The sequence below is a fragment of the Solenopsis invicta genome, chromosome 12, assembly GCF_016802725.1.
Source record: "Solenopsis invicta isolate M01_SB chromosome 12, UNIL_Sinv_3.0, whole genome shotgun sequence".
Lineage (NCBI taxonomy): Eukaryota > Metazoa > Arthropoda > Insecta > Hymenoptera > Formicidae > Solenopsis > Solenopsis invicta.
Window position 1 is genome coordinate 20,312,298 of NC_052675.1, and position 26,666 is coordinate 20,338,963.

At 34.0% G+C, this 26,666-nt stretch overlaps 7 protein-coding genes across 10 annotated transcripts in view; 3 read left to right on the forward strand and 4 right to left on the reverse strand.

The window, feature by feature from the left end:
* Positions 1–81: 81 nt before the first annotated feature.
* Positions 82–2,120, reverse strand: LOC105202679 (E3 ubiquitin-protein ligase RNF4). The gene is made up of 3 exons (XM_011171297.3): positions 1,882–2,120; positions 931–1,199; positions 82–852 (listed from the first exon to the last, which is right to left on the reverse strand). The coding sequence occupies exons 2-3, from the start codon at positions 1,197–1,199 to the stop codon at positions 549–551; spliced, it is 573 nt and encodes a 190-aa protein (XP_011169599.1). The 5' UTR covers positions 1,882–2,120; the 3' UTR covers positions 82–548.
* On the forward strand, positions 2,092–5,968 carry LOC105202732 (PRKR-interacting protein 1 homolog). Its single transcript, XM_026136212.1, has 3 exons — positions 2,092–2,383; positions 3,941–4,120; positions 5,244–5,968. The coding sequence occupies exons 1-3, from the start codon at positions 2,288–2,290 to the stop codon at positions 5,628–5,630; spliced, it is 663 nt and encodes a 220-aa protein (XP_025991997.1). The 5' UTR covers positions 2,092–2,287; the 3' UTR covers positions 5,631–5,968.
* On the reverse strand, positions 3,628–11,224 carry LOC105202680 (HEAT repeat-containing protein 6). 3 transcript variants are annotated; one of them, XR_005576066.1, is made up of 13 exons: positions 10,274–11,220; positions 9,922–10,170; positions 9,618–9,851; positions 8,724–9,549; positions 8,361–8,650; positions 7,926–8,267; positions 7,521–7,768; positions 7,221–7,440; positions 6,900–6,977; positions 6,630–6,836; positions 6,390–6,506; positions 5,983–6,289; positions 3,628–4,066 (listed from the first exon to the last, which is right to left on the reverse strand). XR_005576066.1 is itself a non-coding variant. In XM_026136211.2 (12 exons), the coding sequence occupies exons 1-12, from the start codon at positions 10,448–10,450 to the stop codon at positions 6,116–6,118; spliced, it is 3,162 nt and encodes a 1,053-aa protein (XP_025991996.1). In that variant the 5' UTR covers positions 10,451–11,220; the 3' UTR covers positions 5,853–6,115. The 3 variants fall into 3 exon arrangements, 2 of the variants coding, with proteins under 2 accessions (XP_025991996.1, XP_039312043.1); XM_026136211.2 differs by lacking the exon at positions 3,628–4,066 and having other exon boundaries at positions 5,853–6,289; XM_039456109.1 differs by lacking the exons at positions 3,628–4,066; positions 5,983–6,289; positions 6,390–6,506; positions 6,630–6,836 and having other exon boundaries at positions 7,192–7,440; positions 10,274–11,224.
* Positions 11,225–12,253: 1,029 nt separating this feature from the next.
* On the reverse strand, positions 12,254–15,146 carry LOC105202682 (PRELI domain-containing protein 1, mitochondrial). Its single transcript, XM_011171300.3, has 3 exons — positions 14,859–15,146; positions 14,529–14,742; positions 12,254–14,034 (listed from the first exon to the last, which is right to left on the reverse strand). The coding sequence occupies exons 1-3, from the start codon at positions 14,948–14,950 to the stop codon at positions 13,615–13,617; spliced, it is 726 nt and encodes a 241-aa protein (XP_011169602.1). The 5' UTR covers positions 14,951–15,146; the 3' UTR covers positions 12,254–13,614.
* LOC105202681 (60S ribosomal protein L27) lies at positions 15,131–26,602 on the forward strand. 2 transcript variants are annotated; one of them, XM_039456110.1, is made up of 4 exons: positions 15,131–15,478; positions 16,016–16,248; positions 16,641–16,777; positions 26,566–26,602. In XM_039456110.1, exons 2-4 carry the CDS (start codon positions 16,030–16,032, stop codon positions 26,585–26,587), a joined length of 378 nt encoding a protein of 125 aa, XP_039312044.1. In that variant the 5' UTR covers positions 15,131–15,478; positions 16,016–16,029; the 3' UTR covers positions 26,588–26,602. The 2 variants fall into 2 exon arrangements, with proteins under 2 accessions (XP_039312044.1, XP_011169601.1); XM_011171299.3 differs by lacking the exon at positions 26,566–26,602 and adding an exon at positions 16,865–16,979.
* LOC105202683 (dynactin subunit 2) lies at positions 17,145–19,418 on the reverse strand. Its single transcript, XM_011171301.3, has 9 exons — positions 19,231–19,418; positions 19,057–19,128; positions 18,840–18,979; positions 18,660–18,771; positions 18,427–18,581; positions 18,109–18,343; positions 17,869–18,045; positions 17,702–17,804; positions 17,145–17,621 (listed from the first exon to the last, which is right to left on the reverse strand). Exons 1-9 carry the CDS (start codon positions 19,264–19,266, stop codon positions 17,434–17,436), a joined length of 1,218 nt encoding a protein of 405 aa, XP_011169603.1. The 5' UTR covers positions 19,267–19,418; the 3' UTR covers positions 17,145–17,433.
* Positions 22,545–26,666, forward strand: part of LOC105202684 (cadherin-89D) — a 38,656-nt gene continuing 34,534 nt past the window's right edge. Inside the window, exon 1 of the mRNA XM_011171302.3 lies at positions 22,545–23,035. The gene's annotated coding sequence lies outside the window, so the exon portion shown is untranslated. The remainder of the gene's footprint in view (positions 23,036–26,666) is intronic.

The window sequence follows — 26,666 nt, forward strand, 5'->3', positions numbered from 1 at the left end:
ACTCTCTTTGAATTTCATTAAAAAACGCTACTAACTTTTGTTTCGACTCAATGTATAAATGTGGATATAACAATGCTTTTATAGTCAATAAAAATTTTTATTATAATTTATACATATATGCTTTAAATATTTTATTCAAATTGTTATCTATTTTTTTTACCGAATCATTAATTCTTGGAATAAAAAAATCAATTAAATTTTATTACATTAATTTTTGACTTATGTAATTATTGTACTATTGTAATTCTGAAAATGAAAATTTTGTTTAAAATCTAACAATCAAATACTAAAGTTATTAACTAAGAGACCTTTCTTTCTACGTATCATAAATTTTGTAAACAAAAATAAGTTTAAAAGTAAAATATAAATTAATAGATTATGTAATAGATGCAATTGTTTTTAATAAATGACAAACATTATAAAAATATTTATCTATGGAAAGATACAATTGATAATGTCAAATTTATAATTATTTTAAATTTAAGTATAGATGGAATCATAAAATTGTAAAGAAATATAGAACAACTTATAATGCTTGTTAATAAGAATTAAAGATACAAACGAGTACAAGTTTTTAAAGTTATCGTTGATTTGCATGTCGGGCATTTTTTAGCTGTACGGAAGTATGTATTGAGACATTCTGTGCAAAACACATGTCCACAACGAGTAGTAATTGGCTTTGAATTGGAAGACAATGACTCAAAGCATATTGGGCACGTCAAAGGTATGGGTTTTCTATCATCTGATTCGATTGTGTAACTGGGTTCATTTTCTTCAATAGTATCATCAAGAACCAAAATTTCAACCGTACTTTTAGAATGAGTCACTTTTCTCTCCCCTCTGGATTTTTTCCTAAAAAGATATTTTCAACTATAAAATATTAAATAACAATCATAATAATTTCTATTAGAAAGTAAATAAGATACAAACTCATGAGTAAGTTGTGTTCCTAAAACTATAGGAGATAAGTGTCTTCTATGATAATGGTTTGAACTTTCAGTTATATTATGATTCGGAGGTACATCCTCGGCATACATTCTCTGGCGTGATCTCGAAGGTCTGGCTGATATTGGTGATTCTTTAGTTAAATCAATATAATCTATTGTGTGTGATGAAATATTCACAATTGAATTATTTGCTGATAGCAAAGAATCAACACTATCTAAGACTGAATCATCCAGATCTTCCATCTTTTTCATCTAAATTTATATATTATCACATGAAAAATTTTAATAATATATGAATTTGTATTTTTATAAATTTATCTTCTTTAATAATTATCATTTAAAAAAACGTATAGATTTAATTGCATTTATAATAAAATATTTAGTTATAATAAATCTTTTACAACAAATATAAGACTAGATAGCATAAAACATTATAGCAATATTGTAACAACATTACAACAATATTGCTGCAATATTTTATGCTGTCTAGGAGTAGTACAATAAACCGTTATAATTGAAAAATTCTCGCTAAAACATTGTATTAAATTTGGATTTTCAACTAATTTAATTTTGCTTCGATAAAGTCAAAGTCTTTGGATATTTATTCGAAAAAATAAAATTTAAAAAAGTCAAATTGTTTTTGTGAAATATTGCAAACGGACGAGCGGACCAAACACTGTAAAAATATGAAGTAGTTTGACACGTTACACTATTTAACAACAATTATTATGAAGACATATTACGACATTGGTAGAAGCTGTCTGTCTTTATAGAAAATATAAAATATATTTTTTTGTACGGTGACAAAAACACGTGTAGGTAGGTTAGATCACAGATGCGACATAATCAGATCTCATTATTTTCTGAAATCGCAACGATTCGACGAGAAATTACGCATGTCGTTAGTAAATAAGTCGCATAAGGAGACACATACCAGTTTGTATCAAAATTTCCTCGATCACCTCACGTTCTTCGAGAAAATATTTTAAAAATGGTCACAATCAGCTGTCTCTCGCAATCGATAATAATCGGTAGCAGTGGGTAGCAATTGGAGCAAACACTCAAAAATTTCTCATCGTGCCATTCATGGTTCGAATCACCAATCCGAGCCTCGCTTTTCTGGAAGTAAACGAACGTGCTCTACGCACCGTTGGGAAACCCGCGTCCCAAAGTCTAGGGATTCTGAAGATTGCTGAAGACCAAAAAAGTTGATTGGCTACTTGTCTGCGGTTGTTGTTGGTTGTTGTCACGGCGAACTAACCTAAGAATTTGGCTCCAGGGAAAGCGCGGAGATTTATTTCGTTGAATTTAACCAGTTTTCCACATTCGAGGCGGAAAAGATGTCAGACGAGGAGAAAGACGAAGAGAAGCCTATAGTGCCGAAGACAGCCGTGGACCTGCAAAGATTGAAACTAATGAAGCTAATGAAGAATGCAGTAAGTCCTGCGTCAACGTTTCCGAATCTATTGATTTATACTTTTACTAGTGCTCCTGGTCAGAAACGTGTTTTAAAATACATATGACACGTTTTAATCTGCACATTACAACTGACACGGATAATTACAGTAAATTTTGATTTTTTACAACGTTTTACGTCGTATGACAGATTAACGTGTGTATTTACGTATACATACGAACGTACTCTAACGTACATACGGTGTAGAGGGTGCGTTCAGATTCCTTTATGAATGTCCTCCAAATATCATTTTATCCTTGTTTAACATTTAATAAACAATAAAGTTAAAATGACAATTGGGGAACAAGTGCATACCTAGTGTCGACTTGTAGTTGAAATACTGCTTAGCTTTTTTTTATATTTCACTTTTTTTTATTTCGACATTACATTTTATCTCCAAAATGTAATGTTGGTGGACACAAATAGAAAAATTATAATATTGTAAGGATATCATTTGTCACTTGATGATAATGATGTCTCGTATTTATGATCAAATATTACAAGAATGTATGTATTTATAAGAGACAAAATCACGATGACAGTCTTATGATGTTATAATGATTCTATGGTCTATAAGAGAATAATATAAAATGATAACATAGTTAAATACAGCAGTTTTAGTTGTATATGATTGTACACAACATTGTTCTTTGATTCAAAAAAATATTTGAATAAAAAAAATTTGCAAATTGTTTTAAGATTAAAGAAAAGTTTCTTTGATTTCTTAGTTGAAGGAAATTTCTTGGTTGCTCCTTTTACTAGATTTAAAGAAATAGTTTGCTTGTGCAAATCTTTTTTTAAATGAAAGAAATATATTTTTAAAACCATAATAACTAAATCATTTCTTAATTTCTTTCAGTACTTTCTTTGAATTAAAAAATTATTTGTTTAAATTAAACGAATAAATTGAACAAATAATTTATTTATTTTAAAAAATAGACTAATAATGTCATTTCTTGAATTCAATTTTTTATTTTCCTCGAGGGTATTTTTACTTCAACTTAAAATAATCAAGTTTAAAGAAACAATTTTATCAATTTAAACATAACGTTTCTCTAAATGAGAGAGAAGCAAATGCTTCTAGAAATTCGGAGAAATATTTGTATTTGAATATGCCTATCTTTAGGTTGAATACCAAAAAAAAAAACCCCACACGAGATTGATGCTCAAAATGAAAACAAAGCGTAACATATCGAGTAGTTAAAATGTCCATGATACATTCTGTTTTTTTTTTTGCAGCACAATCTTTATTAACTTATTTGTATTCTAAATACATGCTCATACAACCTGTATACACGTAAATGTTAACAATATGTGTAATGCATGTACCCATGTATGTGCTAAATAAACGGCTCTAATTTTTACTAACGTAGGTTAATTTTAATCTCGATTTAACTTACTCATTATCTTTTTCTAACTCTTAGAATTAAGAGAACGGTAGCAAGTAAATTAAATCGAGTTCATCTACATTGATAGAAACAGATACAAGTATTGTTGGATCCAAATTGTATTAATTCGCTTTGTTTTAATTGTGCAGGACAAACCGATTATATTACCAGAACGTCCAAAAGTCAAGAACACACCTTCCGTACCGGAATTTGTTCGCAACGTTATGGGGAGCAGCGCTGGAGCAGGCAGCGGAGAGTTTCACGTGTACAGGCATCTGCGGCGTAAAGAATACGCACGGCAAAAATTTATTCAGGAGAAGGCACATAAGGTGATTACTGTCACCGACGAGATACTATTAAAGATCGTTAACCTTAGGCAAGTTTTCATGATCATCAAAATCGCGTTCAGAAATATTAGCAGAGTACACCAGACATCATTTTATCCTTGTTTTACATTTGATAAATAACAAGGATATCTCTAATATTTCTGAACACAGTCCAAAGAAACACCGGGGAATCAGGGGCGCAGCAGTAATTGAAGAGCGATGACATTATCGATTATGGATAGAAATTTGTGATTATTAACATAAAATATTTGAATAACATATTATTAAATTCATGATTTTTTATTAGACAAATAAGCTGTATAAATATAAATACTTGTAATGCTATAATATCATATGTATTGTTGCAAAATTATAATTCTTTTTGTTCAGTTATGATCTGCATAATCGAACTTGGATGACATTAAAATTGCAGTTTTTAATCAAAATTGAATATTATTGGATTTTAAATATATATATATATATATATATATATATATATATATATACACACACACACACACACACACACACACACACACACACACACACACACACACACACACATACATACACATACATACACATACATACAGGGTGTTCATTAACGGTTGTACCCACTTTTTACCATAGAAGCATGATTTACCGACGGATATGTATTTCTAACATATTATTATATTAGAAATAACAAATGCGTGCTCCTATGGTAAAATGTGGGGACAACCATTAATGAACACCCTGTATATTTACGAAACATCAGGATAATAATAAATTAGTACTATATAAAATTAGTACTATATTTTCGGTTTCTTACTTTTAAGGCTCTGGCACACGAAAAAAATTAAGCAGTAACTTGGGTAGTAAGCGAATCAGTTAATCATAGAGGCATCATTAAGGCATTTATACAATAGCAAATTTAATTTGATTTCTTTACTGCTTACGTTTTATTACTTAAGTTCTTCTTAAGCATATTATGGTCTATAATCACTTAATAATCACACGAACTTTCGTAAGATCATCTGTCTTTATAATAGTACCTTGTCAGTGTTACTATATGGCATATATATTGATCTATACTTAAGAATCATAAATTTATTTTGTTTTGAAAATTATTTTCAAAAAATTGTAGGAGCTCTTGGATGAAGAATATCATCAGAAATTAGAAGAAAATAAAAAATTGGCTGAGGAAGTAACAGCAAAGAAACGTGCCAAGAGGTTGAAGAAGAAGCAAGGGCGTAAGCAGAAGAAACATAGGAAGACGGAGGAAGATAACGCTGTTATGGATAAAAATCCCTTTGAGATTGATAGTTCAGATGAGAATGAGGAAAGTAGGACTGAGGAAAGTAATGAAGTGATTGAAGAAAATGACAGTTGTAAAAATGTGCCTGTTGATGTAAGTGAAGTGAAGACAGTGACAGAAAAGGAGTCATCACTACCTGTGGTAGAAAGCCAAGATACAATAAAAGCATCATCCGAGGTATCTAATGAAAATGTTCAATGTGAAAACAGCTCGTGACATGTGTATTAACATTTTCTTGTTAAATTGAGATTATATTTAATGTGAAATACTACTGCATCTCTTGATCAATGTACAATAATATAATTATTTAACTATAAATTTAATTTAGATTTATATGTTTTTTTTAAATAACTGCTAAAGGAAATAAATTTATGAAAATTTCTAATTTATGTATTATCAAAACTTTAGATCATATACATATGTACACAGTAAATAATATATTTAACAATGTATTTATTTGTGATTATAGAATTATGTATTGAGCCATGTTATGTTATTATAGTACAAGTTTTATGTATATCGTTTGCATTTTTCTATAAATAATTTTTAAATAATTGATTATACATACATTTTTTAAAATATGTCCGTTATCAACATCTTCGTTGGCAGAAATTGTAAATTACAGTAAATAGCTGGCAGGAATATGCATATTGGAGAATATGCTGCGTTATTTTATTTTTCATTGTTTTAGTTGCACAAATCTATATTGTAGAGTTAATAGCATCTAGATTGTCGTAACGATTAGTTCTCTCAAATATATTTGCCAAAGATTGGGCGATTTGTCGTTCCTCGACAGAACAAGCGTTTTTTACATGTTGTTCCAACTGTGCTTTTGCCTTAATTAAATCTCCTAGCTTTTCAGGCAAAACATTCTCCTACAACCAAATTGTAGTTCACAGAAATTACAAAGTTAAATCTGTACAAAGTATAATCTGTATAATTTAGTAATTTATATTTTATGTAATATCGCCATACCTGAAATTGCTTCACGAAATTAGATATTTCTTCCACATGATCGCCAATTTCGATCCAAAGACTTTGCAATTCGGATTTTTCTGTACAAGTAGCGACGCGACCAAGAGTAAGGCACAACTAAAAGATATATTTTATATTTTAATTTTTACTTATGAAATAATAATTAAAAAGTATATATATTCTGTATTAACATACAATCAACTATTCTAAGAATATTGTATACAAAAGCATTGTATTTACTTGCTGAATTAGTGCGTCTCGATGCGGATATTCAACATAGCTTGGGACGTGTTGAGCATTTTCAAATGCTAAAACGATACTTTTCCACAACATTACAGTGTACTTGCCGTAATGGTTACACGAAGACAATGCCCATGCGGCATTGGTGCGCACTTTGAAATTAGGACTATCACATATCAAGGTGGAAAGCGCCGGAAATATTTGATCCTATAAAAACACCTAGTTTTATGCAAGATAAACTCACTAATCACATTTTTTTCAAGTACATACTTTCCAAGAAGGTGGCAATATCGAATCTGGATTATGGCTCAAAACCAATCCTAAAGCTCGGCATGCGTTCCACCGTACCTGATGGTATAAATAAAAGATTTGTTTTTATAGTAATTATACTAAAAAATAATTATTGCAGTAAGGTGTGCACATTATATAGCTACGTAATAATAATAAAATGGTACATTTAAGGTACAAGTAATCGATGATGTTTTTAATTAAATAAATCTGATTATTCTATTATATATGAGCTAAAAACTATATATAATTATAACAATTAATATATAATTACATATAAATTTATCAGGACTTTCTTCTTACTTTCATATCGTTTCCTAAAATGGCACATTTGATAAGCGCGTCCAATCCTAATGTCGTGTCGGAAAGTATGGACTTTTGTGGACATAGATATAAAATAGTTCCAATTGCTCTGACGGCGTTGCACTTCACTTTATCATTATCTTTTGCAGCCTTGACACTAACAAGATACAGTTTGGGTAACAAATCTTCTAAAGGAAATGGTTCTACGTCTTCATGCTGCCTAAAAAAAATATATATAAATAGAAAAAAATACTCATGCCGCAGAGAGAACAGTGAGGGAAGAAAGTCTGAAAGACAAACTTTTGCCTGGAAAGACAGTCGCACAGATTTGCCAATGCCCAAGCACTCTTTACACGAACACCGAGATTCTTGTCGTCAAAAGCTGAACAAACTGTATCAGCAAGATCCATGAGGAAACCGGTATCGTATTCTAACGCTGGTAAAGTTACCAACATCCCCAGTGCGCGTAAACCGGCTGCCCTCACAGCACTCTCTTCATCGCGAACTGCTCCAAACAGTATTGTAATTATTAGTATAATTCTTTGCCTCTGTAAGTATAAACGAAAATAAACGTAAACAAAATATCAGAGAGATGCACACAAAAAATATTTATCACGGCTATCATTTTTTTAACAAGTATACTCGAAGAAAAAAAAATAAAGTAAAAAAATTTGATTGTATCCTGTTTATTCTAATTATTCTTACCGATAATTGCGTGAATACGTTTCCACTGATGCTACCTAGACAATCGCAAGCAGCCTCTCGTAATATCGTCTGCGATGTTTGGGCGAGTGATATCATAGATTCAAATATAATGTTCCAAAATAATGTACCACTGCTATGATAAGTCTCTATGTTTGCGAGACAGCTAGACATAATTTCTAAAACCCGACACGAGTGCAATACCACTTGACTTTCCGACTCCTCCATAACCGAAATTAAAGCCGTGGTCACTTTCTCCAAATGAGAAAACACGAGAGTTCCTGTATTGAATGCCAGTCTCCCCATGAGTTTTAAAGACTGCAATCGTACAGGTGTATTAACTGACTGAAATGGAGCAAACGTTAATTTTCCATTTTGATTGGTAGCTGCTTTAATAATAATAATAAAAAAAAAAAGATTTTAGAAGAAATTGCACACCTTATTGGATATATTTTCTAAGCAAATGCGAACTAGCAAACAGATGTTTTCATCTTTTGATATTGATGTGATTTCATTGCAGTTATTTCTCGAATTTTCCACATCTTCGACATCTATTTCTTCCTCTTCTGTTCCAACGTCATTAATGGAACCGGTATCGAGCTGTGACCTTCCCGATCCCGTTTCGCCCACTGTTTGCTTAGCTAATATGCTTAATATTTCCTGAGTAATAGGCTCGCTCGAAGCAAATGCTTCGAAAATGGACAACGCCGCAACTCGCACAGTTGGATCTAAATAAAATAACTTTGCTGTAATGATAATAGTAAATTAAAAATTATGTAAAATAATTAAAGTGAGATATACCTTTGTGAAATATGTGCGGTTTACAATTCCTAACTAATTTTGTAGCCAAACCGGGTTTCAATCGTTCGTATGGTGTACCTTGTACAAGAGCTGCCGTGCATTTTAACGTGTGCGTTAACACAGCTACATTCTTTTCAGCGAGCAAAATTAATGATAGCGTAAAATGGAGTTCTTTGACCATTAAACATACTGTACCAAAGAACGTGATGAAAGAGGTATGATTGGTATCTTCGGCATGTATCAGAAATGGTTTTGCCCCTATCAGCAGTTCAGTTAACGTACTCAATACATTCTGTCGTACTTTAGATACAGGCTCAACTAATATACTTCTTGTCAATACTCGTGCGTCGTTCCGCGTGCCGGTAGCTACGATTTGTGGCCAGTACCCAAAAATCTCTCTACTCTGTGTGATTTCTATAAGAGTTTGCAATAAACGTATGGCTCCCAATCTCACTTTGGAGTCCATGTGGACAAAATTGTTAATCTCCGTGTCCGAAGTATCCGAATCACTGGAATATTTGGTAATTCCAGTATGTTCTGGAAGAGTATTATTTCCTACGTCCAACGTAGTTTTCTTGGTCGGTGTTTTCTTGGGTTTTGCTTTGTGATTTTTAAGATTTTTGCATTTAGGAATTACATGAACACGTTCTGGGAGATTCATTGCAGCTGGACGAAGTAATTGCGGCCTCGTGACTGAATAACCTTTGATGCCATAAAATAAGAACGTTTGCACCACTCCTAATATCTCCCCGACAAAATCGGGAGAGCTAGGAATCAATTTTTCCAAGATCATGTAGTGCAAAATGTGCAGACATGAATTTATGACCTATAAATGTGTAATTAAATAAAATATGTGTATATTTTTCAAAATTATATAGAAAATAAGTTATGTACCTTACTGTAGTAAAGCTTATCATCATTGTCGTATGGTAAAAGTGATAAAATCTTAAAAATTATATCTTTTATCAAACATGTAAATTCTTCTGCTAAACAATAACTGTTACTTCTGTTTATCACAATTTCTTCTAAACAGCCAAGGGCATGGAAGTTGATTTCAGACCATGGATTACATAGTGGATTTAAATGCTTCATTAACAAACCCTTATCTCTGAGTAACAGACGTACATGCTAAAACATAAATCAGTTTTTAATGATATAACAACTTAACAATCTGTTGGAGAAGAAATCTTATACTAACATGATTGATATCATTAAAATATCCAAAATGTAAAAAGCTTTTTATGGCAATTAACACATCAACTTGTGCCAGTGGTTCAGAAAATTCCAGTGCTTCTAAAATCCATCGTTTGCAAGTCACAAATGTTCGGCCATGGAGTTTGATATTGCTTTGAGTTAAATTATATAAAAATTTACAAACATTTCGAACTAAAGACGTTTCTTTAGGTAAAACAGCTACGCAGAGTTGATTAACTAATAATAATACCGCCTAAAAATAAATGTATAATTTCAATTAACAATAAAATATAGTTTAAGTAATGTAGAGATAAAATGTTTTGTATTGGTTATCAAAATATAGAAATATTCCTTACATCGTTATTTACAATATCGAGGTATCGGTAATCCAGTTCATTGAGATCGTTCAAGTATGCATCGATCTGTTTTTTATCGCTGAGTTTTGTACTAGTTAACGAAAGTAATCTCTCGATTAACGAAAAAAATTGTGATGTGGTGTCACTAACTGTGCGATTTATATGTAACGAGGCCATGATCGCATTTACATGCGTATTACATAATTTTAATTGTTAGCTAGATCCGCGTAAATAACTTCAACAACTAATTTGTAATTTGCATATGTACATTGCACACATGATATTGTATGATTTTAATAAGTTATAAAACGACGTATATACATATTAGGAAAGGAACCTTGTGACCTCGGAAAGCACGTCGCCCAACTGTTGGTACACCTGGCGAAGAAAGCGCCGAGTGCGCCATGTCAATTTCAAATCGTTCCTAACTTTCGACCGATTTATTCGTCTCGTCGCACTGTACAATGTAATTATGCAAATTTAATGGGGACAAGGCGCGAATACCGAATTGTAGGGACAAATACAAGTACAAATTGACTCTTCGTTCGTCGCTGATCGCAATTTGTTCAGCTCCGTCTCGGTCTCAGTTCTCGAACGTACGCTCGAGATTTAAGATCTTTCTCACGACGATCCTCCTCTTGATTCACACTTGGCAAACGCACGATCCTTCGTTTTCGGCACTCTCTAAACACTCTTGGTACTCACACGCGTTTGAAACTCGGAATACGAGGCAACGGAGAAGATGCGAAACCTACACGATTGAACGCGACACAACTTCGCACCATGCATCGTATCCAACTGACGACAGATGTTGACACGAACGCTCGACATTTCACTTCACTTTCGGTTCCCTCGAAACACTCACTCGCGTCAAAATCTCGTAAGACGACGAGGATACGAGTTGAAATGCGCCGTAATCTTTCACCGTGCTCCCTAACCGATCGACCGACCGCTGACGCTGCGTGACACTGCGTAGCGGCGGCGTGAGTGGCGTGACTGGCGCGTGGCCGCGCATGCGCGCCGCTGCTACGCAGTAGCAGCAGTCGGTCGGTTAGGGAGCACGGCGGAAGGTCGTGGCGCGTCGCGGCGTAGGTCTTTCAACTCGCATCCTCGTCGTCCCCCGTACGAGTTTTTGACGCGAGCGAGTGTTTCGACAGTGTTGGACAGTGTCGTGGAGTGGCGAAAATGAATTGTTGGCCGTACCGACATCCGTCGTGTCGGATGCATGGTGCGAAGTGCGAAGTCGTGTCGCGTTCAATCGTGTTTCGCATCTTCTTCGTTGCCTCGTATCTCGAGTTTCCGACGCGCGGGAGTACCAAAAAGTACCGAAAACAGAGAGTCGCGCGTTCGTGCCAAGCGTGAATCAAGACGAATCGTCGTGAAGGAGGATCTTGGATCTCAAACGTTCGAGAGTTGCGATCGTTGTACGGAGCTGAACGAATTCGAGCTACCAACGACGAACGGTGAGTCAATTCATTTATATCTACTGTTTATTCGCCCCCAAGATTTAGTATTCGCTCTTCGTTCCGATTGCATTCGCGTAAATTATCGATACGATGCGACAAGAATCAAATTATTATAGTCTTGCAAAAGCGGGTAGATTAGGAACGATTTGAAGTTGATTTCGTGTATGTACGCGCGCTCAACGCTCTCTTCGCCAGGTGTGCCAACAGTTACGAGCGACGTGTTTAACCTGTGGCATCATAATGTATGAACCTTTGAAGTTAATTTTTTATAATTTTTTTGCTAAAATGTACTTGTTCTTGAAACTTCGTATATACGTTCTGAGTAGTATGTGGAAGTTACACGCAAAGTTTTAAGAATGAGTCCCTCTTAACAGAGAAGATCCCTCTTATGAATCTCAGATAAATTCATTATTATTAATTCTAAGAGAATATTGTATATCTTTAATTTAAAAAAAGGGATATTTGAAATTTTTATTAAATTTTTAAAAATGTCTTCAAATAAAGAAGCAATACATTCTTAAATATTATATTTATTTAGATGTAGATATATTCTTTTAATTATTCTAAGTACATATTAAAGGATGCAATTGACTTAGCGCTATGCTACACTAATATCAGATATTTTCAGTTCCTTTGTTTCAGTATGTATGACAGATGGTTAAAAAAAAAGTTAATATATATATTCAAGTTTTGTGAATAGAAGTATTTGATAATTTTGCTGTTACATTGCTCATTCAAATTTTATTTATTGGTGTATATTTAGAAATTATATTGTATTTTTAGACACATATTTGTTTGTCACTTATCCCTAAACACGAAGGTTATAGATGAAATAAATTTCAGTAAAAATATTTGTAACTTAAAAAGATTATGAAATTTAAACTTTATTTAAATATGTGTGAAAACAAATTAATTTGTGAAAATTTAATTTAATTCAGTTGCCAAAGTTATTTATTTATTTATCAATTTAAACATCTTTGTTTAATAACTCAAAAGAAAGATATTTACATAAAGTACAAAAATACTGTGCATCAGTTTTAAATCACAGATCTAATAATTTTAGAAACATATAGCAATATATGTTGAAATTATGATATCCACAAAAGATGTATGGAATCAAGCCTTTCAGTAGCTTGCATTGGTCAATACACTGTCCATGCCGATGCGGAACATCTAGAAACTATATTTATATACTACAATAACAAAACAAAGGATAATTCATTGTAAAATTATCCCTTTGAATGTATATTCGTAACGTACGTAATTGCTTTCATCGGCATTAATAATTGCATACAAAATGCTGTTCTCTGTAATTGTCAATTGCGAGATTTACATATGCGCGGAATGCGCGAATGAACGCTGTGTTGTTGACAAGCATATTAAAATGTTTCTCGAGATGATATTTTACGATTTTATAAAAGAAATAAAAAAATGTTTTTCTGCATGTGTAAAAAATGATTAAATAATTTAATGCGCATATCTGTGCATATATGTATATGTATGTATGTATGTATCACATTTGATAGCACGTTTAACAATTTGGCAGTTAAAAGGAATGGTAATATACAAGTGGGTCAGACGCGAGAGAATCTTTAGCAAATTTTACACATGTACAAGTGTTGCATTCTGAAAACCTTGTGCTATCAAGCCTAATATATCTCAACTTTCAACCGACTTTCTAATTCTTTCTGCACTAATTGTCATTAAACTGTGCTGATTAATTAATGTACAATTATAATTGCATTCTCGAACTAGTCTCTCTAAAGCTTTACCATCGTTTCATTTAAAATACTTCACAATAATACGATGTTATTTGTGAACATTTTCATTCGTTAAACGACATACAGTTGTGTTGCGCCTCGCGTTCGTGGAAATTTACGATTGATTCGGCTGACAAGCCGCGTATATCGGTCTCGCTTTCTCCTTTGCCAAGTCCGTTGCTTTCTTAGCGGCGTCTTTCATCTTCTCTGCTCTACCCTGTAAAGAATGTTGTAAATCTTCCGCGAGGCTCGGCTTTGTCGTAATGCTGTCGTCCGCGGCAGTATGGCCGGTCTGCATAGAGAAACTCGTCTGAGGTAATGTCGGATTTAGAAATTGAGGAGGAAACATATTTGCGAGAACGTAATTAAAGCCTTCCGACATCTTGACGCAGTTCTTTTTAAATCGATCCAAACCAAAGGCTTGAATCGCTCTGCTAAAGCCAAAGACTTGACTGTCGATCCATGCTGATCTCTTTGCAACTGTCCATTCCGGATTCTCCTCAGAGATCTGATAAACCACTTTCTCAACGATGCTCTGTAAGAAATAATATCTCTGTTAAAAATCTACACGATTATCCATAACAGATGTAATTATAATATTATTTAGCTTACTATTTTAAAATTGTCAATCTTTAAACATTTATAAAAAACAATCAATAATAGATAAAAAATATATAAACAAAAATTTTATAAGTTACATTCTATGTACATGTCATAGGCAAATGGTTATTTTAGGAAAATAATATCTGACTAGGCAAATGCTATCTGCCTGGTTAAATAGCTTAGAATTAAAAACACAAAATGTCTGCTTTAAAAATCCAAAAATTATATAATTTTTATGTTTTTAAAGCTGGCATTTTGTATTTTAAAGTAGAGAATTAAAAACACAAAAATACATTATATAATTTTCTAGTCAGATACTATTTTCCTATGATATATATACAATATTATATTATCTGAAGCTCATATTATTTATATAAAAAATAACAAAGCATTCATCTCTCTATAGTTTGTTCAATATTAGCCTACCATGACTTTGGTGTATCCCAAATTTCTCGTGTAGGTGGTCAAAGTCTTCTCCTCTGGATCGACAATACTCTCTTCCACGATTTTGACAATGTTTTTACTGATGAATCTCTCACCCCATTTCGGCACTCGGTTGGTCTTTGTTAACAGTCGCTTGGAGTAGAGTTTTCCACTCGTGACTTCCCTCGAGATCGTATCCTCTGTGAGAACGTGCGAACTGGAAATCGTGTGGCGTGTAAGTCCCGTCCATCGAATGTATACATAATGTTATGTAATATTTGTGTTTCAATGACGCGCGTGACGTAACCGCGTTGTCATAACGCGTCCAGTTACCTGTGCGGGTTGGGATATCTCTGAAAGAATCCTCGAACTACTTGCGTCCAATCGAATTTGAAGATCGTAGTATTCTCGTAGTACTTCACCATCGTGCAGGAACGATGAGTCGGCTTTTACTCTGCAAGCGTTTCCTACGGGGAAGGAGAAGCGCAACGTGAAACGTGGCGTAAATCTTCAACGAGATTACCGCGAGGACGCGATCACTGGAGGATCAGAGTCCGCGGCGAATACGCCGCATGTCGAAGCGAAGCTCGCGTATTCACGCGATCAGCGATTACGTGCAATGGTGCAATTACGTGCACCACACCACGGCGATGCACGACGGGCGGCGATAAGAATATACGGCTTGGAATGATGGAAATAGAGAGTCGCCTGCATCACGGTATAAGAACAATATACAAGTAGTGACATACGGCGTCGGCACATTGACGTTACGTCGGAACGCTCAGGAACGCTGCAGTCATTGGCCACCAATGGTCGCCAAGATCGACGATTGGACACGTCTGCGCATCAAACTCGACGACGGCGGATGTGCCGCGGCGGATCTGTCATGTCGCGGTTCGATGGCGCGATAGCGTGGTCAACTTCCTTTTCGTACGGTGTGGAAAAGCCGTGAGGTGCGTGATCCTTACCGCTGCGTGAAATAATCCGCGGACATCGAATGTTTCGATATTCTTCCCGTCGAGTTTCACGTCACGTTTACGATCGACGTGCAACGCGGTCTCTTTTTGCATGCTTATGTTCGATTTCGCGTGCCTGCGGAGAATACTTGCTGACAGACAATCGCGGGCTTAACCTCTCCGACCGAGTCCCACGTCGCGTCTTTACGACGACCGATCGCCCGGCTGTCGTCGATTTCTCGTGATTTCGCTATTTCCCATGTCGTTGTGTCACGTGTCCACGACTCCCTTCGTTCTCATTTCTTTCTTTCAACTATAAATTTATCTCTCGTGCGTTATTGAGAGGTTATGTGGCGCTTGATGTTTTAAAATGTTTACACTGTCAGCAAGAATTTATCTCGACACGATTTGCTTTGGACGGGATATAATAATTCGAACGTTTCCGGTTCTGTAGAAACTTGCTAAAATATAGTTTCCAGTTAAAATCTCTTTTCTATGGTTATTTATACGTTTGTGTCTTGTTTCTTTTTTCAGTATATATCACCAAGATGGTGAAGATTATGAAAATAGGCAAAGTCGTGCTGGTTCTCAGCGGCCGGTACGCAGGTAGAAAAGCTATCGTCATGCGCAATTATGATGAGGGAACAGCGGAAAAACAGTATGGACATGCAATGGTAGCAGGCATTGACCGGTACCCACGTAAAGTCCACAAAAGGATGGGAAAGGGCAAGCTGCATAAACGTTCTAAGATCAAGCCTTTTGTCAAGGTAATTCTTTTCTTATTCTTGTAAATTCTTCTCAGAGATCATAGATGAATTTTACTCTAAACTTTTGTGGAACTTTATCCTTTCATATTTTTATTGTAAAGTTTTTTCCATTCCTTGGGATTGTATTTTTTGTATAATTTATCTTTTCTCTTTTTCTTTTTACATTGGAGAGAACTAGAAAAAAGATGAATAAGTTCAGTTTTGTAACATGATTCTGTAACTTGATAAGTATCATTATAATGCTATATAAATAAATATAAAAAAAAATTTAAAAAGCTGAGTAACAATACTGATTCTTATCGAGTTATAGAACTCGATTAGACTATTGGGTGGGGGGGTGAAAAAAAAATCTTTGATTATACTTTTCCATTTATATATATGAAATATTTTAGATCCTAAATTACAACCACTTAATGCCAACAAGATACACAGTGGATCTACAATTAGAAAAAGTGGCCCCTAAAGATCTTAAGGATCCAATGAAGCGCAAGAAGGTTCGCTTTCAGACGCGCGTCAAATTTGAAGAGAGGTATGCAATTCAAATATTTTACTTTCACTGTAAATTCAGTGCAACACGATCATAATTAATGATATTTAATTTCAAACTTTTTTTCAGGTATAAAAACGGTAAAAACAAGTGGTTTTTCCAGAAATTAAGATTCTAATTGTTTCTAAATAAAAGTCTGATATACAGATGTAAAAAAAAGGTGAATACAATTTTTTCCATCATATTATCCTATGTAACAGATATACCGAACCTTTATATATATTTTTATCTATTTTAGTTGCCTTTTAGTTTAATCAACTTATACTTAAGTTATACTTCACATTTTCATTTACTCTCCTGCCATTCATCATATATAAAGTGTTCAATAAAACTTGTAAGGTTTTTTTACTGAAATTCCAGTTTTTATTTTAATTTGCGTGTTTTTATAATGAAGTTTTATTTCTCGCGTTTGTGCATTATGTATCTAAATGACATTAGTAGGCTTTTGTTACTTCAGTAATTATATTATAGTATAGTATTTAATAATGACAAAATATGATCATGGTACAAAGTAAGATATATAGAATTTATAAATCACATTAAATAAACAATAATTTAACATCATTGGAGTATAGATACTCCGAGTAAAGCGATTTTTGTAAGTTAATCTAGCTATCCTCAAACTAGATTTTATATCTTTACTTTGACGATTTATTAAGTTTTTTGATACGTTCGTCGAGCAACGCTATGTTGCCCTTTATGATCTCCATATTGGAGGCAAAACTCTCCTGCACTCCCTTCAGCAGAGACTTGTTACTTTCCAATCCCGACGCTATATCCACTTGCAGTTCTTCTAATTTTACTAAAGATTTATTGAAGGCAGCAGCTGAAATCCAATGCGTTCTTTTAGAATATTTCTTAAGATAAAAAAATACATATATACACGTTATCATTGAATAATTATACCTTGTTGATGAATATCACTTAATGCCAGTAATCTCTCTACTGTTTGCGGTAATACTTGTGATATAGCATCTGTTTTCTTCATTATTTCATACATCTCCGAGATCTGTAAGAAAGATTCGTTATACGAGACATAATGTAATGCTGATTTTTACACTTTGACATTTTACCTTTTGCTCTTGCTCCGATTCTTGTTCCGTCGTCGCTTTTTTGTGTGCAATGCTATCCATTCGGTAGATCAAAGTGCCTAATCTCGTTTCAATAGTATCTAATTGATTAACGTCTAACAATGAAGCTTTTGCTTCTAATTGTTGTACGACTTCCATTATGCCATTACACTTGAGGTTCTGTAGAAAAAAAAGAAAGTTACAAGTCTATTCATATTTACAAGGAATTATAGCGAATTTTACCTGTGAGAATTTCGAGAGCTTGTCATTGCTCGTTCCTATGATATTTTCCAAGCAGCAGAGTCTTTGTTCGAGCTGTGCGACTCTAGCAGCTTCCTGCATTCTTGCCTTTTCTGGCAAATACATCATCTGGTACTTAAGAACACCAGGTTCAACTGATTCATCTGTTTTGTTATCTTCCGACTTGGATGGTGGTACGCTGGTTTGCTTAAACAATTCTATCTGTGATACCAATTGTCTGTAACATTAATATATTCCTATGATGTAGTTCTCTGCAAAGAGAAAAAGAATATTTAACAGATGATTTCCAATTTTACATACTTGAGTATAGTGCCTTGTGGATCTGATAAACTTGCAACTATATCAGGCCCTAAACATTCCTCTAGTTTCAAAGAAACCAACTGTGTTTCTATCTGCCGTGCCTGAGAAATGATCTCGCTAGCAGATTTAACCTCTTGCTCATCTTTAGATTTTTCCTACATGTTATTAATATATAAATGTTATTGTAAACTATAAAATAATTTGAGCATATGTTATTGATAATATTAGTTTACCTTCAATTCATTCATTTCTTCATACAACTCCTTAACTTCACATTGAAGTCGTTGGAACTTTTGAAGAGGAGTCTCCTTCTCGCCCTCGCCGACAAGTTCCCAATCGCCGAATCTGGAAATATTTGTGTCATCTATGTCGTTTCTATATGTCGGATATCAATAAACAATAGAATAGCTTACTTGTAGCCTGTTCTTGGCTTGTTAGATAAACGATCTGAAAAATCCACTGGCTTTCCAACAATCTGTTTGCCCTTAAACTTGTTGAACGCCTCTTTGGCACTGATGTGCAATTGTTCCACGCAAGAGCTATCAGGTTCATCCTGAAAAAAATAAATCGCCAAGTTAGTAATGAACGTTATACTAATCAATACGTATAATGCCAACTTGCATCCCTTACCTCGCAGTACATCCGCATTTGCTCTGATTCTGGCAAATCGCTCGTCTCGTAAACGTCAAGCTGGTCGTAAGCCTGTAACATTAAATTACATGTATACAAAAGTGATGTACAACGTAAAACTGTGTGTACTTACGAAGGTATGTCAAACGTGTAAGAGTGCAAAAGAAAACTTACAATTCCGGGTAAATCGGCGTATTTTGGATCCGCCATTTCTTTCGATTTTTCACAAATCGTTCTGAAATGATGCAGAATGTTGCCAGAAGTTCAGAACTTTAATAGGATATCGTTTTTGACATACACCTACATAAAGAACAATTTGACAATGACAAAAAATATAGAAAGGCTGCTCCCTCAAGTGCCTGCAAAGCAACGTCATCTGGTGATTGTAACAGTAAATACAGAAAGAGGTATTTATGTGAAAAAGAGAGGTGTTTCTCAGCAATTAAAAAGGAAGCAAATGCAGACAGAAAAGAAAGATAATGAAGATTTTTATATTTATTAGATTGCATAATAAATATAAATGTAAAAAAAGTTGTAGTTAACAGTAGATGATAACATCGTACGATGTTATAATTAACTGCATATGATAAGGCATTTGGTAAGGCAGAAAGAAAGTGGATAAACTTATCAATCCATTCGATTTTGTAGCAAGAGGAGAGTTTATAAGCACAGTTTTTAGCTCCCTCTGAATTTTGTTTCAAAGTATCAAAAATGTTTATTACAAGATTATTTATTACAAGAACTGTTGATATAAAAAATTTTGAAATATTTTACTGAATTATATTCAGTGATATAATATTTCAAAATTACTTGATATTATAGAATATAGTATTACTGAAAAATAAATTTATTATATTAAAATATAATTATTTAATTAAAATAATTATTTAATTAAAAATGATATTTAACAATCTTAATCATTATCCGATTCCAATAATTTTTAATATAATATTTCGAAATTACTCGATATTTTGAAATATTGAATTAAAAAAATATTGAAATTAGGTAATAACTAAATATATTTTTAATTAAAACTTTTATGACTTTAATTATATAAATAATTTTACTTTGAATTATATTGTTTTTCTTTAAGACTTTAAATTACAAATGTATAATTATTAATGTTCTTTAATTTTATTATTTCATAATAAGATTAAATAGAGAGAAAAAATGTGATATTTTTGAGAAAGAATAAAATTTAGTATCGCGTTTTGATTTTCTGTGCACTGAGCAAAGATAACATAGTAATACGCAAATTTAAAATGGAAGAAAGATAAATAAGTTTACATTCCTTTACAATTTTACATGCCTTTTTCTTTTCCATTTGTATCTTTCTTTTCTTTTTACCGGTTTTATGTATTACAGATGCATAAATTGGCTTTAATAAATTCTAGTAGATAAGAGTAAGTATGTTGTTAGACTGATAAGTGTGTAATGTTAAAGTTCAAATTAGTTAACATTTTTATGAAGTTGTTCTACGTCGTAAAACTATGTATAGTGGTATTTCTTCAACGCGCGGTGACACCCTTTTTAATGAAATACAATCATGAGATAAAAATTACTTTCCACATGCTGATATTTATTTAAATGGCATCATAAAATTAATATATAAAAGCGGAAGGCTCTGCTTTTCGTTAAGTTTCAGACAATGGCGCGTTTAATTAATTCGGAAAGATAAATACTTACCGCGCGAAAAAAGGAGTTCCACATATTGTTTTTCTAGATGTTCAACTTGCGCACTCTCCTTTCTTTAACCTCATTTCCACGTAAAAGTCGCATTATTATTCTACGCTGTAGATAGAGGTGAATAAGTCGCGAGATTCTCTAAGCCAATTGATTCTGTGCGTATCGCTGCATTTTTGTCTTGTCGCGGTTGGCCTCTCGATAAATTACTTTCACAAGCAAATAAGAAAAAGAGACGATCGGCGTTTTTATTATTTTATATGAATTTTATTAGCTTCGCGAAAATTATTACTACTGTAAGTTAGGAAAAAATTACATATCTGTGTCTTATTAGCAAAACAAAATTGTTTATCAATCTAATGACAATCATTTTGATTATTTGTTTAAGATTATTATTTACTTAAAAGATAAGAAAATATGTCTTAGTATTATTTATTCACATTTATGCATAATATCGAACTAAAATTTGAAGAAAGAGACCGACTATTGATTTCCGTTCTCGAACGTATTCCTTCCGGATCTGATAATTCGCGGAGAAATCTATCGCCAGAACATCCGTTCAATTAATTCGCTTTACATGCGAATTTCGTCATTCGAGAGTGTGAGCTTGGGGAATTTTCGTCTACGGTGTAACACGGTTTTCTTATCTGCCTATCTCTCGATTACTGGCATGCAGTTACGCGTTTCGCATGGAAATGTACTGCAAGTGAGCGTGCAAGGACGGCGTCTTTCGTAGGTGCGGACCCGTTTCCGAGCCGCGCGATGTGCTTTACATATCGAAAATAAAACGTGTTCGTTCGATTTTTTCTTGCCGCCATCGTACTAAAACTAGTTCCGTGCCTTGTCATGCGTGCGTGCGTTTCTTCGGTTCTCTTTCCTTCGACGAGCGTCGTAAAAAAAAAAAAGGAAATGTCTAGTCCCTTTCGCTTTCGATCGGCCACTTTGGACGGTTACGTTGTATCTGATAGGAGGCAATCTCTACTCGCCGATTTGATAGTGATTTTCGATTTGATAAACGATTTTAACTTGTTCGACCACTTGTTATATGCATGCGCGCTCGTGCTTCAAATTGGTTCTCAATTGAATGCTTTGGGATATTTTTCGTCGCATATTTTTTGTGACCGAGTTGATACGGACTTCTTCTCAAAAAAATTACGAAGCATTTATTGTTTTTGAATAATTAATTACACTGAAGAAAAAGTGTTTGGTATTTATAACTATAATTTCATAGTAAAATAATTATGATTAAGAGCTTTATTTTTATAGTTACTGCTGCTATTGTTAGTAATAATAATCTTACGTCAAAGGTTTTTTCAACTATTATAAAATTTTACTATAAATTATAATTTCAAATATTAATATAGTAAAACACCATAATATGAATAGTAAAAATAAAATAAACATTTCTATGTAGTAAATGCAATCACAGTTGCAGTAAATATAATTATTGTTTAACATTCACCTACTGTTTACGTAGTAATAATAACTAAGAGTTACAATTTGCATGATTAAAACAGCTATAAATACATAATTGATTTAATCATGCATCGGACACCGAAAATGACTATGGATTATAGTGAAATTACGGCAATTGCAATTAATTTTTTTTTCTTCGGTGTATATGGAATATAATGAATAATTTAACTTATTGTTAATCATTGAGTATAAGAAATATAAGAAATTTGAGTTACGAGTCAAGATCTTAAAAAAGAATACATAGGGAAGAAAATTGAATTTTATTATTATTTTGTTTCAGTCAGCATCAGACATCGCTTCAACAGAATAAGATGGAAACCTGATTATAAAAGGTGAATCTGCCAAGAGAGACCAACAACAGGTGTAAGTAAGTGTTAAAGCATGACAAGCCGAAGGAGCGACGGCGAAACAATCGGAAGTGGAGAGAGGAGCCGGAGAGCCGGAGAGCCGGAGAGCCGGAGAGCGGGCGATCGAGCGCGAGAGAGAACCCGGAAGGAACAGGTCCTCTCATCTGCCGGCAGGCTGGCAGGATCTACGCTAGCCAGGTGAGCACAGGTGAGCATACCCGGGCCAGTGTACGGTCGGCCGTCGGCACGGCAAGAAGCGCGTGTAGAAGCCATAGAAGCGATAGGCCGAGGAGGAGAGCCCTGCGCGGAGTGCATTCAACTCGGAGGGAATCCACGTATCGTGAATCGCGCGAATCGCGAATCGCGTGCGACGAGCGGCGGCGGCGGTGGCGAACAACGCGTTCACAGTAGAGCGAAGGAAGGATCGAGGAACAATGTCTGGGATATATCGCCCTGGTGGATACGCATTACTGGTAAGTCAAGTCGATTCGTCATGACTTTTGTCGTCAGGCGCGGCTATTTCGACATTAGTCTCGCTCGTGGTGAGCACGGATCCATGAAATACGAACGCGTGCCGCGTGACTTTCGCAATTCGGTTTCTTAACTAGCTCTGTCTTGTACAATTATTAACTTTTTGCATATGCGGAAGTACGATTGTTTATGTCTGCAGGCACATAGTTCGATATCTCTACATTCTAATAAAGTTAAGTCTGCTTTGAGCGTTCTACAATTTCAGGAAATATCAGGATAGCGTTCTATTTATAATTTCATATGTTATTTTCTTTAATATACATATAATACGCATTCTACATAATACACCTTGATCTTTGAAACAAATAATGATGATATTACAATAATTACGTAATTACACGCTAACATTATTGAAGTATTGATTTTATATTTATAATTTTTATACTTATCTCAGCATTTGAAGTATTTTTCTTACGTAAAATTACAAATAGAATTCTGCCCTGAATTCCAATACAAATTATAGATCTTCTAAAGTGGATTAGAGAAAATCAGATCAAATTTTATTTGAAATACTAATAATTCAGAGCACGCTTAATTGATAACGAATTATACGATAAACTAATGACTAATGACTATTTTAAACAAAACATCTTTGTCCAATCTCAATTAATGCAAAGCCTAATTTTCATACTCCTCACAGATATTTTATATATGTGTGTGCCTTATTTTTTAAAGGTTCTTTTAACTTTATATTAATCTTTTAGACAGTCAATAATTTGCGTGAAACTTTAGGATAGAATTGTATTTACGTTTTGCCGCGTATTTGTGAACTCTACACTTTAATTTTTCGTATTACGTGATACTTAACAATGTAAATAGAATTCTATTTTGCATTCTGATTATGAGTTATAAATCGTTGGAAGTAGCCTTAATAAAAAAAATCTAATATGGATATTACAAGTCCAATTGTTACTTTTTCTGTAACATGCGCGCAAAAGTGGAACACGTATCAAGTGTTATATGTTCAGACGCGTTTTACTGTACCGTCTTAACTATAAAAAATATTCTAATTAACAATTACATAAAAACACACATAACGCGTATAATTTATAAATGTAACGATATTTCGAAATGTCGCACGCGCCTGATGTACTTGAAAGCAGGTTATGGGGTTAGTGCGGTTGACTAGTAAAGTAAAAAAAAAAAAAAGTACAAAGAGGGGGCGGCAGAGGAGAATAAGATAGGATTCTTATTCCGCGGCGATCGAGCGTAGAAGTGCCGCTTGAATTTCAACTCGATGCCGCTCTCGCACCGTTTACAAACAGCCGCAAGGTGGAGTGGACCGAGAGCGCGGGTCAGCGAGCGCTCCCGTTTTGTGAAACTTCTCGAGAAGGTGACGAGGTCAAGGTTCGCCGTCGTCAAAGAGATCCGTACATGTATGTGCGAAGAGAACGGAATGGAATGCAGTATGAGGATCAGTATGCATTTATGTCAATGAGATTTATAGATTATTTAATAATAGTCGATGCACACATAGTGGAGCAAGAAAAAATGAGGGCAAACTGATTCCTCTTGTTTAAAGTCCATTTTAGATGATTTATAATTCACGTCACCTTTTCTAGGTACATCTCTGGATCAAATTTCATCATTGATTTTATTTGCTATATAATTAATTGCAATGTACATGTGTATTTATATTACACTTTTTGACCCTGTTTTTTGTATTAAAGTTGCATATAAAGTTGCATAAATTTTATCCCGAATTTCAACGTGGATTGAGAGATTTAAAATGAGCTTAAAAGAAAATCAAAATCTACAAATATTTTACTTTTAAGATATTTTAAATCTAATTGAAGTTATGGTGAGATTACGCTGAGAAAAAAGTTATTAACTCGATTAAATTTTTCAATTAGATTGAATTTCTTCGGTTCAAACATTTATGTATTTAAATTAAATATACATGTAGTTGAGTTAAATATATAAGTGCTTAAACTAAAGTTCAATTATTTTAGTCCATATTTCATATGTCAAATATATAAATAGTTGAACTGAAAAAATTTAATCGAGCTGAAAAATTTAGTCAAGTTAATAACTTATTTTGTTTCTCAGTATACTAGAGACGATTAATCATTTTCTTGAAATTATGAATATGAGCCATTTTACTTTATACAATATATGCTGATTTCACTTATAAAAATTATTGCATAAAAAAATGTTATGATATGCATTATGCATTATTGCGTTAAATTTAATGTTATTGTACCTTTTAACAAAAGCGTAAAATATTCGTACGTTTTTGCGTAGTCTATTGTTACAATATTATATGCACAAAGTGGTTGGGAAGTGTATCTTTTATCTATGAAAAGTACACTTTTCGATAAATATTTATCAATTTTTAAGCGGGACAGTTTTAAAAGTAAAGATAGACGAAAATATGTCCCAAGGAAGCTATAAAGCATAACATTACGTTTATCTTAAAGTAGCAAATCTATGGCGCGATACGATTTCAAGTTGCAAGGAACAAAGCGATAAATTGTTATCGTTCGGTACTGTACGACTTCCTACTGTCACACTCATCTCTAACGTACAAACTTTGAATCGAGACAACGATACAGCTACAACAGGTCATTTCCAAATGGCAATATAGACGGCTAGTTCACCAGTTAAACTCACGCGACAAAAATATAGAATTTTATGTTTTTAATTTTAGCCACCCCATTTTTCAAATAACGTGGCCAAAAATAATACGTGACGCTCTCACGTGCAATTATGACGCAGAAACGCGAGAAGATTTTACGATAATACATTTTTATAATTTCACACAGGATATCGAGAATAATATCAATGAAATAATATAATAAAATGATTGTTTATAAGCAAAATAGTAATCTTCATCGATTGCTCGACGCTGTTTCCGAAAGAAATAATTTTGTACATAGCATGCCGATAGATTACGTATCGCGCGCCCGTTCAAGCACGTTTATTATAGAATAATTACGCAATATCGCCTTCCGAATGCAAAACCGTTAACAAAACCGACGTTATTTAGATTTGTTTAGAGTGTAACGTCGTTGTAAGTGCCTGTTGGGTACGGACTCGCGTGTTCGCTCGCGAAATTCTAACATCTTGTTAGAGAAACTTGGATGGCATATGTTTATCTAAACTTGTGCGCACCGTAATATTATGTCTCTTCGCGAAAGGACTTATTACGTGCACGGGTTAAACGGTACTACCGGTGCAACCAGCAGCGGCAATTACCGAGCCACTCGGTTAGCCTTGCTAAAACGTCGCAATACAGGCCAGCGCGATTACTTGATATCCGCATGAAAGACCGGAATTCAACACGGTTATCAGGACGCGCATCGCTAATGCGCGTTAGGAATATCGTAAGCGAGTTGTCGCAAACGCCGCGCGCCGAGCCACTCGGAGAGAAGGCGCGGATATTAACTTTGGCTAATCCCGGAGTGCTAACTACAATTTACACTGACGAAACAAACCGATATGCGAGGGAGAGAGAGAGGGGGGGGGAGAGAGAACGGAAGAGACTAATATAAATATAATATATTACACCTGTACGTCTGAGTGCAACGATATCGATTTAATGGTAATTGATACCCGCGAGAATTCTTGCGG

What these genes read in the sequence shown, in the direction of transcription:
- LOC105202679 (XM_011171297.3), bottom strand. Translation starts at nt 1,199, where the DNA reads ATGAAAAAGATGGAAGATCTGGATGATTCAGTCTTAGATAGTGTTGAT. An exon ending in GGAACACAACTTACTCATGA is followed by an intron (nt 853 to 930) that starts GTTTGTATCTTA and finishes ATATCTTTTTAG; the next exon opens with GAAAAAATCCAGAGGGGAGA.
- LOC105202732 (XM_026136212.1), top strand. Translation starts at nt 2,288, where the DNA reads ATGTCAGACGAGGAGAAAGACGAAGAGAAGCCTATAGTGCCGAAGACA. An exon ending in TGAAGCTAATGAAGAATGCA is followed by an intron (nt 2,384 to 3,940) that starts GTAAGTCCTGCG and finishes TTAATTGTGCAG; the next exon opens with GACAAACCGATTATATTACC. An exon ending in TTCAGGAGAAGGCACATAAG is followed by an intron (nt 4,121 to 5,243) that starts GTGATTACTGTC and finishes AAAAAATTGTAG; the next exon opens with GAGCTCTTGGATGAAGAATA.
- LOC105202683 (XM_011171301.3), bottom strand. Translation starts at nt 19,266, where the DNA reads ATGGCGGATCCAAAATACGCCGATTTACCCGGAATT. An exon ending in AGCTCTCGAAATTCTCACAG is followed by an intron (nt 18,046 to 18,108) that starts GTAAAATTCGCT and finishes TTTTTTCTACAG; the next exon opens with AACCTCAAGTGTAATGGCAT. An exon ending in AATCGGAGCAAGAGCAAAAG is followed by an intron (nt 17,805 to 17,868) that starts GTAAAATGTCAA and finishes TCTTTCTTACAG; the next exon opens with ATCTCGGAGATGTATGAAAT.
- LOC105202680 (XM_026136211.2), bottom strand. Translation starts at nt 10,450, where the DNA reads ATGGCCTCGTTACATATAAATCGCACAGTTAGTGACACCACATCACAA. An exon ending in TAGAAAATATATCCAATAAG is followed by an intron (nt 8,268 to 8,360) that starts GTGTGCAATTTC and finishes GCTCCATTTCAG; the next exon opens with TCAGTTAATACACCTGTACG. An exon ending in GACTGTCTTTCCAGGCAAAA is followed by an intron (nt 7,441 to 7,520) that starts GTTTGTCTTTCA and finishes TATTTTTTTTAG; the next exon opens with GCAGCATGAAGACGTAGAAC.
- LOC105202681 (XM_011171299.3), top strand. Translation starts at nt 16,030, where the DNA reads ATGGTGAAGATTATGAAAATAGGCAAAGTCGTGCTGGTTCTCAGCGGC. An exon ending in AGATCAAGCCTTTTGTCAAG is followed by an intron (nt 16,249 to 16,640) that starts GTAATTCTTTTC and finishes GAAATATTTTAG; the next exon opens with ATCCTAAATTACAACCACTT. An exon ending in CGCGTCAAATTTGAAGAGAG is followed by an intron (nt 16,778 to 16,864) that starts GTATGCAATTCA and finishes ACTTTTTTTCAG; the next exon opens with GTATAAAAACGGTAAAAACA.
- LOC105202682 (XM_011171300.3), bottom strand. Translation starts at nt 14,950, where the DNA reads ATGGTGAAGTACTACGAGAATACTACGATCTTCAAATTCGATTGGACG. An exon ending in AGATATCCCAACCCGCACAG is followed by an intron (nt 14,743 to 14,858) that starts GTAACTGGACGC and finishes CACGATTTCCAG; the next exon opens with TTCGCACGTTCTCACAGAGG. An exon ending in TGGGATACACCAAAGTCATG is followed by an intron (nt 14,035 to 14,528) that starts GTAGGCTAATAT and finishes TATTTCTTACAG; the next exon opens with AGCATCGTTGAGAAAGTGGT.